The sequence below is a fragment of the Mirounga angustirostris genome, unplaced genomic scaffold (assembly GCF_029215605.1).
Source record: "Mirounga angustirostris isolate CCGP_5_RB_7025 unplaced genomic scaffold, mMirAng1.0.hap1 SCAF_15, whole genome shotgun sequence".
Classification (NCBI taxonomy): Eukaryota; Metazoa; Chordata; class Mammalia; order Carnivora; family Phocidae; genus Mirounga; species Mirounga angustirostris.
The window spans coordinates 82,527,764-82,543,256 of NW_026991723.1; the positions used below are offsets into that span (position 1 = coordinate 82,527,764).

General features: G+C 53.8%; 1 protein-coding gene across 20 annotated transcripts in view; it reads right to left on the reverse strand.

Moving 5' to 3' along the window:
• The window catches only part of DENND1A (DENN domain containing 1A), a 501,269-nt gene that overhangs the window by 25,101 nt on the left and 460,675 nt on the right, over positions 1-15,493 (reverse strand). For 15 of the 20 annotated variants that reach the window (XM_054509412.2, XM_064579581.1, XM_045883119.3 and 12 more), the window contains one exon: positions 1,133-1,192. The exons of the other annotated variants lie outside the window; for them this stretch is intronic. In XM_054509412.2, the coding sequence (XP_054365387.1) occupies positions 1,133-1,192 (60 nt within the window). The remainder of the gene's footprint in view (positions 1-1,132; positions 1,193-15,493) is intronic. 20 annotated transcript variants of the gene reach the window in all.

The following is a 15,493-nucleotide window of genomic DNA, read 5'->3' on the forward strand; positions in this document are numbered from 1 at the left end:
CAGACTCACGACTGCTGTAGATGAAGGTATCTAAATCCCCACCAACCTCCGCCCCTGCCCTCTAACTCCCACACAGGGGAGGTGAGGGAAGGGAAGGAAAACAGAGCCACAGAATTTTCCAACATCCACGCAGAGAGCAGCCACCCAAGTGAGGCTGGGCTTGTGCATCGAGGATTAAAAACAGAGACGGTTGGGCCTGGCCACCTGCACTCCTTGGCTGCCACGTGTCACGGGATGGATGTGGACACGTGCGTTTGTAAGGGGGAGGGTGGGGGCTGCGACGTGGGTTTGCGGGAACTCTGGTCGCAGCTGGCTGGGAACCTGACCCCTTTTGCTGGGCTGCAGGAGCGGTGGCTGCTTTGAATGAGACAGAGCAACTCTTCTCTTGGTAAACAGACCTCACCAAATGGTCCTGGCAAGTTTCCCACTTTAAAGGATCCTGTTACAGTGGTTACGCCTCCGCATGGCCAAAGTCTGAGCTTCCAAGGAAAATGGGGCCCCACACCCCATATTTTTCCATGGCATTTGCCTTGAAAAACCTCAGATGGGTCTCTCTGCCTCGCCCACCCCATTCCTAGGTGTTGTGGGGTTTGTCGCATGTCGTCCTGCTTTTCCGCCCTGACTTGGCACCTCACTGGGGAGGGTGGGGCTCTAGGTGAGGCCAGTCTCCACCCGAGGCAGCTCGAGACTCTCTGGGCGTGGCCTCTGACCCCGCAAAAGGGACATGAACTGCACTTCCAAACCCCGGTCTGGCGGGAACGAGACCCCTGCTGCCAGACTTCTGCTTCCTTTGTGAGGAGGAGGCATTGGAGCCCGACTTTAAAGCTCTTTGGCTAGACTGGGACTCAACCTAGGAGACGTGCTCAAATGACACACACACGGCAAACACCACGCAGTGGCTCGCGTCTACCTACGGCTCCGACCTGCAAGTTGCCAAACGGGCTCAGGAAAAAGGAGACAGAAGCCCAGAAAATGCAAGTTCGGGTTCATGCCACGCAGACAGGGAAGCTGAAAAACCCAATTCCCGGTTTGGTTTTGCAAGGCAGCTGAGTTCAAACTCCCGAGGTTTAGTCAGGCGGGGAGAACGGCTCAGGCAGGGTTAGGCGGGAGGGCGGAACCAGCGGCTACTCACGGGCCTCGAGCGCTGTATCTTGGGGGGCGGCGGGCGCGTGGGAGGACGGAGTCTTTGTGGCTGCATTAAAGCGAAACTTAACACATCAGTACACATGGAGATGGTTTGATGCATTTGCACACAGGGCACATGAGAGGGAGCATCCAGTTACCCAAGCCAGACCCCGAGGAACGTCCTCGATGCCTCCCGCTCTCTCTCACCCCCATGTCAACTGGTCACCGGGTCCTGCCCGTGCATTTCTGAGGCCTGGATCACTGTCATCATTTCCCAGCAGGGTTCCCGTCTGGATCTCCTCCAGCCATTCTCCACACAGGCCAGCGGAAGCTTCTAAAATGCAACGTGACCCTGTTGCACCCAAGCCTCGAGACGTCTGCTGTCCTCCCTGCCTCCTCGGGTGACAAGGCTCTGGGCTGGCATTCCAAGTCCTCTTGGACCTGGGCTCTGTTGGCCCCCACACAGACCCCTCCCAACCTTCATCTTTGCTCACCTGGGCAGACCCTCAAATGGCCCTGGGCTCTCATGCCCTGTTTCCTGTCTGCCCCTCAGGGTGGAATGACTTACCCCATCCCAACCTGCCTGGTAAATGTCTACTTGTCATTCAAGATAGTAGGTCAGATGCCGCCTTCAATGCTCCCACTGCCCCGTGCCCCCAGCTACGTGGGACTTATCACCCAGTGTCTCCCTCCCATCAGCCCCCTTTACTATCTTTGAAATGTTCATTTCCTTGAGGGACTCATCCTTATTCCTCAGGAAAAAAAATACTTGCAAAATAAATGTCTGATGAACAAATAAAATTGTCCAAACACTTGGCTTTTGAAATTAGGAGTTGAATAAAAACCAAGAGAGCACAGGCTTCTCGGCTCTATCCTCCGACCCTTTATTTTGAAAGTCAAGCTTTGTCCTTTCAACTGCCTGCCCGTGTAGATGCCCTGACAGGTGCGGGAGATGGACAGGCAGAGTAAGGAAAGTAAGTACCCACGCGAGACCAAGACCACGAACCCTCTGCAAACCCCTCGAGGCTTCTGGGTGGTTCCTCCCCATTCAACCACGCGGTTCACAAAGGTATGTTATTATTTGACAAAGTCTAGCCCTGTACTGCCTACTTCAGCAGCCAATGGCCACATGTGGTGAGTCTGAATTAAGATGTGCCCTAAGCATAAAATACACACTGGATTTCAGAGACTTAGTTTGAAACAAGTATGTAAAACATCTCAATAATTTTTTTATATTGGTTATATGCTGGAATAAAAATATTTTGGCCATTTGGTTAAATATTATTAATTTCACGTTTCTTTTTACTTTGTAAACGTAGTTACTAAAACATTTTGAATTCCACATGTGACTTGCATTGTGCCTCCTGTTGTGTTTCTCTCGGACAGCGCTTTAGAGTCTCACTGGGTTGGAGTGATTCTTCAGACACCAGACCTGCCCTGGCACTCACTCTCTGTACCCGACTCCTGGAGAGTAGGGGCCAGGTCTCAGGCGTCCCTGGACCCCTGCTGCCCAGCACAGCGCCTGTGGGAGAGTGGGCGGAGGGACTCGGTAGGGGACTGGAGTCCCTCACGGCACATCCAGAGCACGTCTGGAGGGAGGTACACTGTGGCCCCCAGGTTCTGTGCTGTTAGTTGGCAGTGTGGGCCACACCATGCTCACAGACCTGTCTTCAGGTGGAGGCCACCTCGGGGTGGGGATGCCACCCAGTGAGATGAGCATGGCGACCCACTAAGCCCTAGTTCTTCTACCCCCGTTTACAGGAAAAGCGTGGGGCAAAAGGGGATGGAGCCTCTCAGATCACACTGCTCAGCAGGGGAAAGTAAAAGGACAGGGAGAGGGGAGCCGCCTGCACAGTGCCTAGTCTGCTGCCTTATCCATACCCCCCCAGCCCACCATCACATGACCCCCCACTTCACAGCAGCTCTGCTGCTGGGCGACCCGTTCTCCAGCCCACAGTCCTCATGGCTCATTGCCTCTGACAGAGTTATTGCCACCCCTGCTGGTGGGGGTAGCAGAGCGCTCCAGGGGCATCCCCTGGGGTCAGACAGCCTTGGACTGAACCCCAGCACCCACCTACCCTTGGGTTTCTGTAGGCCCATGATTTAATCATCTGAGCCCCCCGTTCCTCATCTGCAAATGCAGGTAATGGCCCCACCCACCCAAGGGGGCTGTCAGGAAGATTTAGAGAGACCATGCTGGCCACGATCGTCCCACAGGGCCATCAGTAGACGTTAGCAACTACGACTGTTAGCAAGCTCCCCCACTCTCCGGCCTCTCCCCTCCCCATCCATCTCCACACTTGCTCCAGAGGGGACCTAAAAATAATGCACGCCCAGTCGTGTCGCTCGCCAGCTTCAATCATCTCAGTGGAAGGCCAGCGTGTCCCAGTGCATCTCAGTAGATGCATTGTATGAAGGAAGAAAAGGGGGTTCCCCAGCCAGACGAGTCTGGGAAATGCTGTCTGCTGCCTTGTTCCTTCTGGAGATTCACAATGCCAGTTGGCAAAGGCTGCCAAGTCTTGCAACAAAAAACCCACCTTAAACAGGCAAAACCCTATTAACTTTTCTTCTTCTACGTCCTATTTCTCCAATTTATTTGAACCCAGACTCACTTTCCCTATACTAGCCGTTAACAGCCCCTGGAAAATGCCACCCAAAGTGTTCAGAGCCCTCCAGACACTGGGCCCCACCCACAGACCTCTGCCGTCTCATCTCTGGTGCTTCTCCCCATTTCCCGGGGGCCCCAGCACCCCCATCCGACTCAGCTCCCCCTCCAGCTCCCCCCAGGGCTTCATGTGTTCTTGTGCTTCCATGCTGGTCTCTTCGCCCAAAATACCCTTCCATTTCCTTTTGTCTCACCCTGGGTGCCTCTTATTTGTCCTTTGGTGTCTGGCTCAAGCACCACCTTCCTCAGGAGGCCCTCCCTGCCCTTCCCTGCCCACGTGTATTCACAGCACACAGGCTGTCGTTCTTAGCCTCTTCATCTCATCTCTCTGTTTATCCTGGGGGCCAGCAGAGTACTGGTACGTAATAGGTGCTCAGCAAACGAGTTTTGGCTTTAACTTCCCGGAACATGTAGAGACTCAAAAAAAAGTTAGTTCTCCAGATTTCGTAATTAACTTATTTTCTTTTGACTGTCACCAGGAGGTGCTAGTTCTTCTGCAACTGACTTTATAAATGGTGCGAAGAGAGTAGACTCTTGACCACACCTGACCTAGAAGTGAGCGGAGTAAGTCGGGGGGAATCTGTTAGGGCCCCACCGCTGGGTTATACAGCACTTCCCACAGGGCCAGGTGCCAGTGGACATAGGCTGGAGAGAGCCGAGTATCCTGGGGACAATTAGAAGAGACCACAGGGGTGACTGGTGGCGATCTGGGTGGGAAGAGAGGGTGAAGAAAGAAGCCAGGGAAGGATCGACACATCATTTCCCAGAACATGGCCCCAGGGCTTGGAAGCGGAGTCAAGGACTAACTGCAAGTGGGGCCTGGGGAGCTGTGGATCTGGCCAGGACACACTGGAAATCTTTTAGGTTAGCTAGGAGCACCACCTGCACCCCCCTACTCCCTGAGGGTGCAGACCTACTCTCACTCTTCTCTGCACCTCAGCCCACAGTCCAGGGCTGGTACCAGCTTGCTCAGCTCTTCCCGTGGCCCTAGGGGCAAGAAGCACATCCATCTGTGGGCAAGGAAACAGACAACAGAGAGGTAAAGTGACCCACTCATGGCCCCCAGCTGGTAATGGGGAGTGCTGGGAGCGGGTCCCGGGCCTCAACTGTGGATCCAGTGCTCTTCCCACCGCCAGAGTACGTGGAGGCAAACCCAGGAGAGCCTTAAATCGGGAGGAGCAGAGAACGGAGAGGGCCAGGGCCAGGCACCTTTGCACAGAAATCACGTTGTATGTGATCCCCAATTCCCTGGATCAAAATGTGGCTACACGGACTGCTGTTTCTTAAGTGAGTTCAGAAGGCTGGGCCTTTGGCAATCTTTTGCTAAGAAGAGTTCCGTTCAACAATTCATCTGGGACTTCCTCAGCTGGGCTGGGGCTGGGGTGGGGGGATGGGGGGATGGTGGGGGCTGGAGGTTTTGATAACCAACACATGCACCTGTTTTCCTGAAGGTCACGTTCAACTGGGGAAGCAGATTCATTCCCACAGAGTGGAAAGATTCCGCCTACATGTGTTTATGGAACAACTGCTTGGAGGCAGTGCCCACAGATTCAGAAAAAAAGATACAATTCTTGTCCTTAAGAAATGTATGGTCTGGTGGCATTTGACCTACATCACGGAAAAAAATCTTTCCTAGAGTACAAAGAGTCCTTGGCTAATTAGTAATTTGAGCTAAGACCCCCAGAAATATACTTTGGGTTAGAAAGATGTTGGTTCATGTCTTGGCTCCGTCGTTTTCTAGTTGAGCCCAATACCAGCTCTGCCACTTGGGTGAGTTATTTAAACCTAAGTCCCAGTTTACTCTTGTGTAAAACGGAAATTGCTCCTCAGTCATAAGCACCAGGGTGAGGATGCTGCAGGGGTATAATTACGGCTGGGGGGCTCTGGCCCAGCTCCCGACGATGAATGGGACCAGCCAATCCTCCGTTCCCCCGTTGGATTCACAAGCCTTCTCAGAGAAGTCCTGGGGATGTGAAGACCTTGGTTTTCCAAGCAAGTGTGTTGTCAGCAAGGTACTGTTGAAGGTGACTGGATTTTAGTAATAATCTCTCTTATTTATTTGATGTGTTTTCCTTTCAAAGCATTTCTGCTTCTCTTCTTTCCTTTGAGCCTCACATCCCCTAGCGAGGCAACTTAGAGGAGGGTTACGTCCCTGCTATAGTGGGGCAGAAAACAGGAGGCCCAGAGAGGTTAAGGGACTAGTACGAGGTCACACAGCTAGTGGCAGGACTAAAACAAGCAGGTATTCTTAGTGTACTATACTATCCTTGTCAACCCAAGTTTCGAAAGTCACCTGGAATCCTTTCTGATACGGTTTTTCTAATCCATTTGAAGTTAGAATCTGTTGTTAGAGATCTGTGTCTAAGAGAAAAGGCTCGTGAGAGAGTGACTCACGTCTTCCCCTTCCTTATTTGAGCAGCTCTTTCCAGGGCCTTCCAAAGAAGACATGATTCATTTGTTCATTCATTTAACCAACGGTGGCATATACGCTGCACATCTGTGAGCAAGATATGGTCCTGTCCTCCAAGGGCTCCCTCTCTGATAGAAGGGGTTACAACGCAAGGGGGGACAGAGGGTTGTGGAGGTCTGTGGAGGTAAGGGGAGGACGTTCTTACTGGATGGGCGTGGTAGGGAGTTCAATTTCGCGGTACAGGGGAATCACGGTGGCCCAACATGATTAGAGCAAGGATGAATGTGAGGATAAGGCAGGCCAGGACCTTGGATGGGCTGGTGGGGGAGGGGGTCACATAATAGGGCCTTGAATATCAGGCTAAGAAAGGTGGCTTTTCTCTTGAGAGGAGCTGGGAGCGATTTAGGCAGGGAGAGACCTATCAGAGGCCTTGGTGTCCTTGGTGTTAGAAGATGGATGGGGGGAGGATGGGTGGGCTTCTAAGGACAGGCAGTCCCCCCCAGCCACAGGGCCCTGCTCAGGCCTCCATGTTGTGAACTCACCACCCCTGGCCACCTGACTACGGCAAGATGTAAACGTGAGAGGGTAAGCCCGGAAATATGATTGACGCGGAAGTCCCAAAGAGGAGAGGAACTCTTTGGCCTCTGCCCGGCCCTTGGCATTTGCATCAGTCAGCCATGTGGGCCAGGTGAGTATGCTCATTGGGTATGAAACCCGCATTTATGAGGACAGCATCTGATTTGCAGTTAATTTGTTGATGCAGCAAAACACATTGTTTCCAAAAGGTCAGGAGGGGAAGCTGTGTTGGAATATCAACTTAATTACCTGGGCAGCATGGATGAGCGGGTGCCCTGCACCGGGCTCTGGGGTGGAAAATGCTTGACTGACGGCACGGACCTGGGGCCGAGAGTGCAGTGTGTGCGAGGGGAGGTGGGGGGAGGTTCGCCGCACAGAGCGCAGAGCCAAAGCACCTCCTGCCCGCGTGGTCTGGCGCCTAAGCAGCTCACTTGCTAGCCAGGGGAATCCTCTGGACGGGAATGAGGGCCATTACCCCATTTCACAGATGAGGGAAGGTGAAGACTTGCCCAGGGTCATGTACAGCAGTGGACGACGAGCCTTTGGAAGAGGGTCAAAGAGCTCAAGTTAACTGTGGGCTGGGGCAGGGGTCCTGTGATGTAAGTGGGAGGGGCTGACTGTTTAGGAAGCGAAGCATGGATTGACTCAGTCCCCATGGAGGACACACTGTGGATCATCCCTTCAAGGTCACCATCAGCATCCCCATTTGGCTTCTGGGAAAGCAGGCGCAGGGAGCGGGTGGAGGAACAGGTGCTACCCAAGGCCACACAGAAGGTGAAATGTCAAAGTCAGTGGGGAGACAGGCCAGATGCCAACCAGAGCCTGGTCGTCGCAAGGGGAAGGACGTAGAAGAACATACATGCCTGAGGCCATAGGGACCAGCCAGGTTTGCTGAAGGCAGAAGGCTATGCATGCACAGCTTGGGGTGGGGAGGCAACCTGCCTAGGGAGCCAGTCAGGGCCCCTGCACTTCCCCTTTCTGAGGCCTGGAGAAGGTGGATGTGCCTGATGGCAGCTGGAGGCATGAGAGCTGGCCTCTGAGGCTGCCCCTAAAGCTGGGCGGGGGGGGGGGGGGGGCGGTCCTCAGGTCCTGTGTCTGAATGGTGCTGAGTAGTCTCTTTCCCATCAGACTCTGTCTAGGTCACAAGGAGGAAGCCCCGGGGGTCCCCAAAGGGGAGGGTGGACAGATGCCTGGGATTTCTCTGTCCTAGGGGTGTGACCCAAACAGATACACTGCCAGGAAGAGAGAAGGAGAAAGAGAAAATTCACAATTAAACTCTGTCACTGTTTAATGAGCAAGGAGTTCACCTGGTTAATTTTCCTGGCTAGTGGCCACATCAGTGCTCTGACCTATGCATGAAACAGCCCTGGTTGGGAGAGCAAGACAAAGCTTTCCGTGGCTTTACAGAGGTCCTCTGGGCTGAGAGCAGAGCTCCTCTACTCCTTGGGACTGGAAAGATGCTATTATGCAAGATATGGAAATAAAAGAGGGCTCCTTTTGATATGCCTCCAAAAAGGAGTGTACTGAAGCTATATTTGTGTGGAGTGTCTCCTTTAAAATGCCCAACCAGCTCTCTCAGGCACAGCTCCTACCTGTCCCCCAGCTCCTGTCATTACCTGCGATCCTCTCGTCCACCCTTGAGAGAGCTGGTCCTGCTTGTTGGGAAGATCAAATGCCTGCCTCGGCTTCGGAGTTTCAGTGAGGACGGCTGGAGAGGCCGGCCGCTGGGGTCCTGCGGCGCTCGCTCTGGGCGGGCAGTGCGGGGCAGGGCCCGGGGCCCCTAGACGGGATCCTGGCATCTTCGGGCCCTGGGCACCTGCAGAGGTAACTCTAAGCTCCAGGCTGTAATCTTGGAGGACGCTTCTTGCAAGGTGGCTGAGGAAGAAGTTTCCAACCTGTCCATACCAGGTGACAAGGAGGTGCTTCTTCATGCGAAAGGGGGGCTGGGGCGGGGGTGGTGGTGGTGTCTCATCTTGGAGCACCTGGATGGGCCACTGCTACTCCGAATCTCCCAGTCAGTCCTAAAACTCTGGAGAGAGGCTCTTTCACGATCCCCATTCTCTAGCCGGGGAAACGGAAATCTCTTGCTGAACTTCGCACGACCTAGTCAGGAAGCTGGTGGTGCTGGTCTTCAGTCTGTGGCTGTCGGGCTCCAGAGGGAGGTCTCAACGTGCCCTGCGACTCGCCGTGCAGAGGCACCATCTGTGAGGGGGCATTCGGGACCGGCGGTGGCCCTCCGAGAAAAGCGGCAGCACCTGCCACGGGGTCTGTCAGCTGTCGTCTCTGGAGAGGGTATGCTTAGGATTCGGTCCCCTCAACAAGTCACCTGGCAAGGCCATTCTCTCGGGCTGGTCCCAGGCACTTTCTCCGCAGTGAGCGAGCGCAGAGCTGAAAGGCAGCTCAGCCTGGTCCCGAAGCGCGGTGCGTGCCTCCCCGATGCTGACAGGAGTAGTATTTTGTAGCGGGGCTGGTTAATTTGTAGTGGCATTTGTGGTTTGAAGCCTTGTCAAGATCCCTGATTACTTCCCGTGCAAGGAGCTTGGCTGATGGGGAAGTTCACATGCTGAACAAAAGCGGCGAGGCAGCTGTGAGGAAGGCTGTGAGGGGGCCGGGTGACCCCAGCCGCTTGGGGGACAGAGGCGGGGCGGGGGGGAGGGAGGAGGGCCAGAAGTGGGGCGGGGGAGGGGAGCCTTTTGTTTTTAGTCAGGTGCAGCTGCTCGGGTTGAATAGGTGGCATCCCACTGGCGGCCGGAGGGTGGGCACCAGATGCGGCCGCTGGCTGGGCAGGGAGCTCTGCTGACACAACCATTCTCTGCCCAGCAGAAGCTGCTGCCTACACAGCAGCCGTCGGAGGTGCTACCCAGGGTGCCTGGGTGACACTCCCAGGAGGTGGGGGATCAGAGGAGGGGCTTCCAGAAGTTGGGAGAGAGAAGGCCCTCAGATTCCAGCATGGGCTACTGTTTCCTGGCATTTGCTATGTACCAGGTCCCGTGCTAGGAGCTCTACACGAAGGCCTCTCATGACCTCAACAACCCTGCAGAGAAGGTAAAATCCCTGTTTGGCAGATGAAGAAACTGAGCCTACATGGCTCAGGGACTCCTCCAGGCCAGGCCTCACAGCTAACAGGTGGCAGAGCCAGGATCCAAGCCCCACTACGTCTGACCCCAACGAAGCCCACACTCCTTCCATCACACCCGATACACACACAGCAGAAGGAAGGTGCTGAAACGTATCCCCTCAAGACTGAGGGTGTTCCCCTCTCCCTGGGGAGGTCTCTCCCAACATCCTCTGAGCTTTTTATCCTGCTACGTCTGTTCTGACCACACAGAAGGGTCCATCTTTGCCACCACCTGCATTTCACCAGGCCTATGTCCTGACTCAGTGAGGATTTGCTCAGTGCATTTAAGGGCCGGGGCCAGCTCAGCAAAACCGAGGCTAATTTATCATCTCCAGAATGATGTCCACCCCATGCAGTATGCCACTAGCAAATGAAAATAAAAATCTTCTCCTGATTTTGCAGTGGTACAGATGGGACTGCACAACAGCCTCTGGAGAGAAAGTCTGATGTCACAACAGCCTCCACACTGCTCTCCCTGCCGCCAGTGTCTCTGCGCTCCCTTGCCCCCCCACCCACCTGCAGACTGGGAAGCCGGTCACAGCCCCATACACTGCCCTTGGCAGCCTAGCCAAGGCCAGCCCTGCTCCCACCAGACTCATGACCCACACCACCACAAGCAGCTCTTTCCGGCTGGCCCGATACAGACCCTGCCCTGTCCCTCACGTGCTCCCACTCTTCGCCATCATGTGCTCGTCCTGTGGGCCCTTCTCAAGCTCACGTACCCGATGGGTCTGCCCATCCCTCAGGTCCCTCCGTTCCCTGGAAGCCATGTTTCTCTTCCTGGCTTGACAGAGTGGGGCTTCTTTCTTCTGTCCCTCCCCTAATGACAGTGGGCCCCTCAAAGGGGGTGCTGTGTCTAGTTCACACCTGGACCCCTGGCTCCAGGCACAAGGTCCGCACGTGGTACGTGCGAAGTACATGCTTGCCCAAGACCGTGGAACTGGCAACCAAATGATCAGGGAGGCCATCGCCCAGCATTCGACGGACCGGGACCAACTAGTCATTGTCCCTGGACGCCAGTCACTCAGTCCGTAAGGCTGGCAACATTTCTGGCATGCTTTTGATCAGGAAAAACTCCCCACCTAGAGGTATCCTGGTCCAACAGGTTGAGCCCCAGGGCCATCCCAAAAAGCAGGAGACTTTTTGAGTGGAATGCAAAAGTGGGAAGCAATAGGAAGCTTAGATGTGAAACATCCCCAAATTTCCCCAGTGTGTCTGTTAAAGAAAGACAGTCAGTTTCACTCGACAGAGGGTTTTTTTTTCTTCCCTCGTAACAAATGGATGGAGAACCGGGTTTTAAAATTCCTGGACCCTGGAATACGTTTCTATCTGTGTCAAAGTCTACCCCTCCACCGCCTCAGCAGAGTTTAAAATCCTAGCTAATAGGTTAACAACTGTTTTTCTTCAGCTTCAAATGAAGAATATCAGAAGGCTGGGGGAATATGCAGCTCTCCAATTTGTACGGACTGCACACAGCTCCCCGCAATGTGTGTTTGACAGGACTGACATTTTGTACCGCTGTGAGATGGGAAAACGTGTGACATTTTTATTCATGGTGGCGTACGCCCTTGTAATGATCAGCTCTGGTCGATGTGCTTACCGCGGCAGCCCCAGAGCCCTCGGAGAACAAACAGGAACCCAAGGTGCCAGCATTCCGACTGCCTTATTAAACACCGCCAGGGTCCTAACGAAGACCAACTGCTGGAAAATCTCACTGTCAAATCCTCAAGGACATTGTCAGCGCACAGCTAACTGCATATATTTTTCATTTAAAATACTGAAATCCAGCATTGTGCCATTACGAGCAAGGGGAGGGGCGCCCACTCCAGTGGCCATTCTGTCAGCTGCTTCTTCGGAACTGCAAATGCTACAGCCAGATGCCCAGTGGGGTTCACGGCTCAGAAAGGGGCAGCAGAGACAGGGAATCGCCTTTCTGAAAACCCAGCCCTACCTTCAGGGCAAAAGGCTGAGAGTTACAGGCCTCTGGTGAGAGTCACCTGGAAAGTCAACCCACGGATTCTCTTCATAAGCCAAAGCAAATCTGCATGATTTGAAAATCCATTCCCCGCTCTCCAGCCCCCAGCCAGCCATCTTCCTGGAGGTGCACCCCATTACATCCTGCAACTTGGTGCTAATCAGCCTTCTGTTTGGCGGCAGACCTTAAGACATCTGTAGGAACACACGGCTGCGGTAGGCTTCAAACCCTGGCAGGAAAGCTGTGTGTCAGGATGCCCACCTGCGATCTCACCACTTGCCTCAATTCAAAGGCCTCGAGGTCAGTGGGCAGGAGGACCCCCTCCCTTCAGCAGTCATTTCTAATGCTGATGCACACTGATGGATGGGAGCCAATCACGTGGCCGACCCTCGGAGCCTTTCGGGTTGTTACGCTGGGTGATTTGGTTATGGCTGCAAACGTAAGGATATATTTATTTTGTAAATATGTATTATTTATACAGTGCCTCTATTTCCATACTCCAGCCCTGATGCACCAAGACACGCTCTGCTATTTATTTATGGGGTCCTTGTCGCAACAGGCCTAACAAGACGCCTGTGTGTGGTTCTTGCAGGTTTGCAACAAACCGTAAGTGGTTGGCTAAACAACTGGATGCTCTCCATCCATCATGGGCAGAGGCTTGCATTTTAAGGGGCTGCCCATAAAGTTGGTTTAGCATAATACTGTACATCATCCGTGGTGGAGATGACCTGGGACACCGGAGAGCTGGCAGCCCAGAGAGCAGGAGTCTTAACACTCCACACCCTGGGATGGGGGAGAGGTTGGAAGAAGCTATGGGTACCCTGGTTCCAAGATTCAGAGAAAGTAGAAAAAGGAAGGGGTTTGATAGACAGCCTTGGGACAAAAGCGGGAAAGGGTGGTCACTGTACCCTATTTCCTCCAAGCTGGCCATTCTGTCCCTCGGCAGGACCTTTCACCGTGGGCTACAGAGGGGGATGGCCGCTGGCCCTGCACACCCCAACAGGCGCTCCCGTTGTCATGGGCTGCGCCTGAAACCTCACTGGAGCATGGTGGCTGGAGGAAGAGAAATGCAGCCTGTGTCCAGCCCTCTATCATTCTAAGGGAGAATGCCAACAGCTCCCACAGAGAGGATCCAGCAGATCACCAAGTTCTGTCTCCCAGGTCTCTCTCAAATCTTTCCCTCCTCTTCACCTCAATAATGGGTCCTCGGTCAGACTCCCACTAGCTCCTGATTGCGTGTCAGCAGCCTCATTAGCAGCCTCCCTGCTTCATTTATCTACCCCTTCCTATGGTGGCCCAGCGCCAATCTTCCCAGATGCCATTCCCTCAGATACAACCCTCACTGGCTCCTTGACACCCACAAGATACATTTCAAGTTCCCCAAGACCTGGGCACTGCCTACCTCTGCAGTTTGGCTCCCAGCCCTCGCCGGTTGCCTCCTGGCCTCTTGCTTCCCCACACCAGCCCCGCTCTTCTCTGAAGAGCCAGCTTCTCCCGTCCTTTACATATGTCACTCTCTTTACCTGGAATGCCCTTCCTCCTCTGGCTCCACCTAATACAACTTACCTTTCAAGATCCAGCAGAAATGTCACCTCCTCTGAGAAGCCTGCCCTGGTTCCCCCAGACATCTTAGGGCCCCTCTCCAGCCAGTACACTTATGTCCATTAGCATTTCCCTTTCTGTATGGTTTGCTGACTGTCTCTCCCAGACAATGAGTACCCTGAAGGCAGGACAACATCTTAGTCCTCTGTGACCCCAGGGCCTCGAGCAGGGCTTGGCAGCCGACATGCCTCATTATATGTTGAATAAGTGAAGGAAGGAATTAAAGAGGGCATAAAAGAAAAACTCAGAGTTCTGCCTGGCAAAAAACTTCAGGATTTTTAGTCACAAAGACAGGATGGCGGCAGGGGAAGAATTCTTAGCTGGTCATCATGGCTTGGGAGAATGAAAGTGTCTGGTAGACAGCCCTGGGACAGAAGCTTCCCTCCTGCCCCCCCCGCCCCCCCAATCTGCAGAGAGAACATCCCCTGGTTAGCACACCTGGAGAGTCTTTGTCTCCTGGCTTCTGCTGACTACTTTATCCCACCTGGCCTCTCAAGGCACCGTCTTGCCAAGATCCAACCTACTGTCCGTCTGCAAACATTTACTATCTACTCTCTGGCAAGTGCAAACTGGGATCCACCTAGAAGGAGTTTGGGACTGGGGCATGCCCGGGAAGGCCAAGGAGGTAGCTATAACCATGGAACCATACGGCTGATGGGCAGCAAATTCTCAGAAATTCAGTTTCAACTGCTTCCAGGCAATGTTAATCCCCTACCACACTTTGCATTTCAAGGGGGATATAATCAACAATCCCCCGGGAGCAGGCCCTTTTATATATTCTGTTTTCGTACTTTTATTACATTTTAAAAATCTCTGCAGTATAAACAAACAAATGCGATACAATATTCCAGAAGACATGGACCGAAGCAGACTGACAGTGGGCAAAACAACAACCTAAATCAGGGACATGGTCTGTGCGATCTCAGATCAAGTGCTCAGGAGGCTGCCATGCGGCCTTTGCTCTGACGCTGCTCCAGGGTCGGGGGAGCTGGAGGTCGGGTAGGAGAAGCCAGGACTTTGAATTGGAATCCGCCCGACCAGCCAGGGGATTAGAGCGAGGGCTCTGGCCCTCCTGAAAAGCGGGGCAGTCTAGACCCTAGGGCACCAGTCTGGGCAAGGTCCTGCGAGACAATGCAAGCACCTCCTGGGCACCTTGCCCCACACCTGGCAGGCACCAGGAGGGCAGCACTGCTGGGCTTTTGCACCCCCCCCCCACCAAGGTGTTAAGGAATCTGGGACTCAGTAGGTTTATTTTGGGGAGAAAGCCAAATCCCAAATCCAGGGAGTGGCCGTGAGCTTTAGCCAGGAGTGAGGAAGAGGCAGAACAGAGTGACCGTGACCGCGGCCATCCTATGCCACACTGCTGGAGTCTAAGCGGGTCCCAAACCACCGGCAGCTACCACCAGATGCCTCAGGAACCAGGCGTAAATGATGAGGAGGGTCTGATGAGAGGGGCAGACTGAAGGGAGAGCCTGGTCCCCAGCAACAGATAGACCTGGTTTGGAATTCTTGCTCTGCCACTTACTGTGTGACCTTGGGAAAGATACAACCTCTCTGAGCACTGGCTTTCTGGAGATAATAGCAACTGCATGAATCTTATAGGATTGTGGAGAAGATTAAGTGAGGTTATGCCTGTCAGAGGCCTGAGTCCCACACCATCGGTCCACCTTATAATGAAAACCAACCCAATCCATCTGACCCCTCCTTCCAGTGCCACCGCTGGGTTAGTCCCCGTCATCCCTTCCCTCTGGGCATGGCCAGGTTAATAATTCACCTAGTGCACATGCGTGCTTAGGGATTGCTGGGGGACAACATGACAGGCAGCTCCTGGCACAGCCCCCCTATAGCCATGGGGTGGGGACTCCCTGCACGGCCCCTGACACCGAGTTGATTCTCCTAGAGGATCTTGCTTGTGGGATATAATTTATTTTCAATATTTTATGTTTTATTTCCCCTTCCCTACTGTGATAAACTGCCCACCTCTGGCACAGAGAATTCTAATCTGAGAAAATGCCTCCTCTG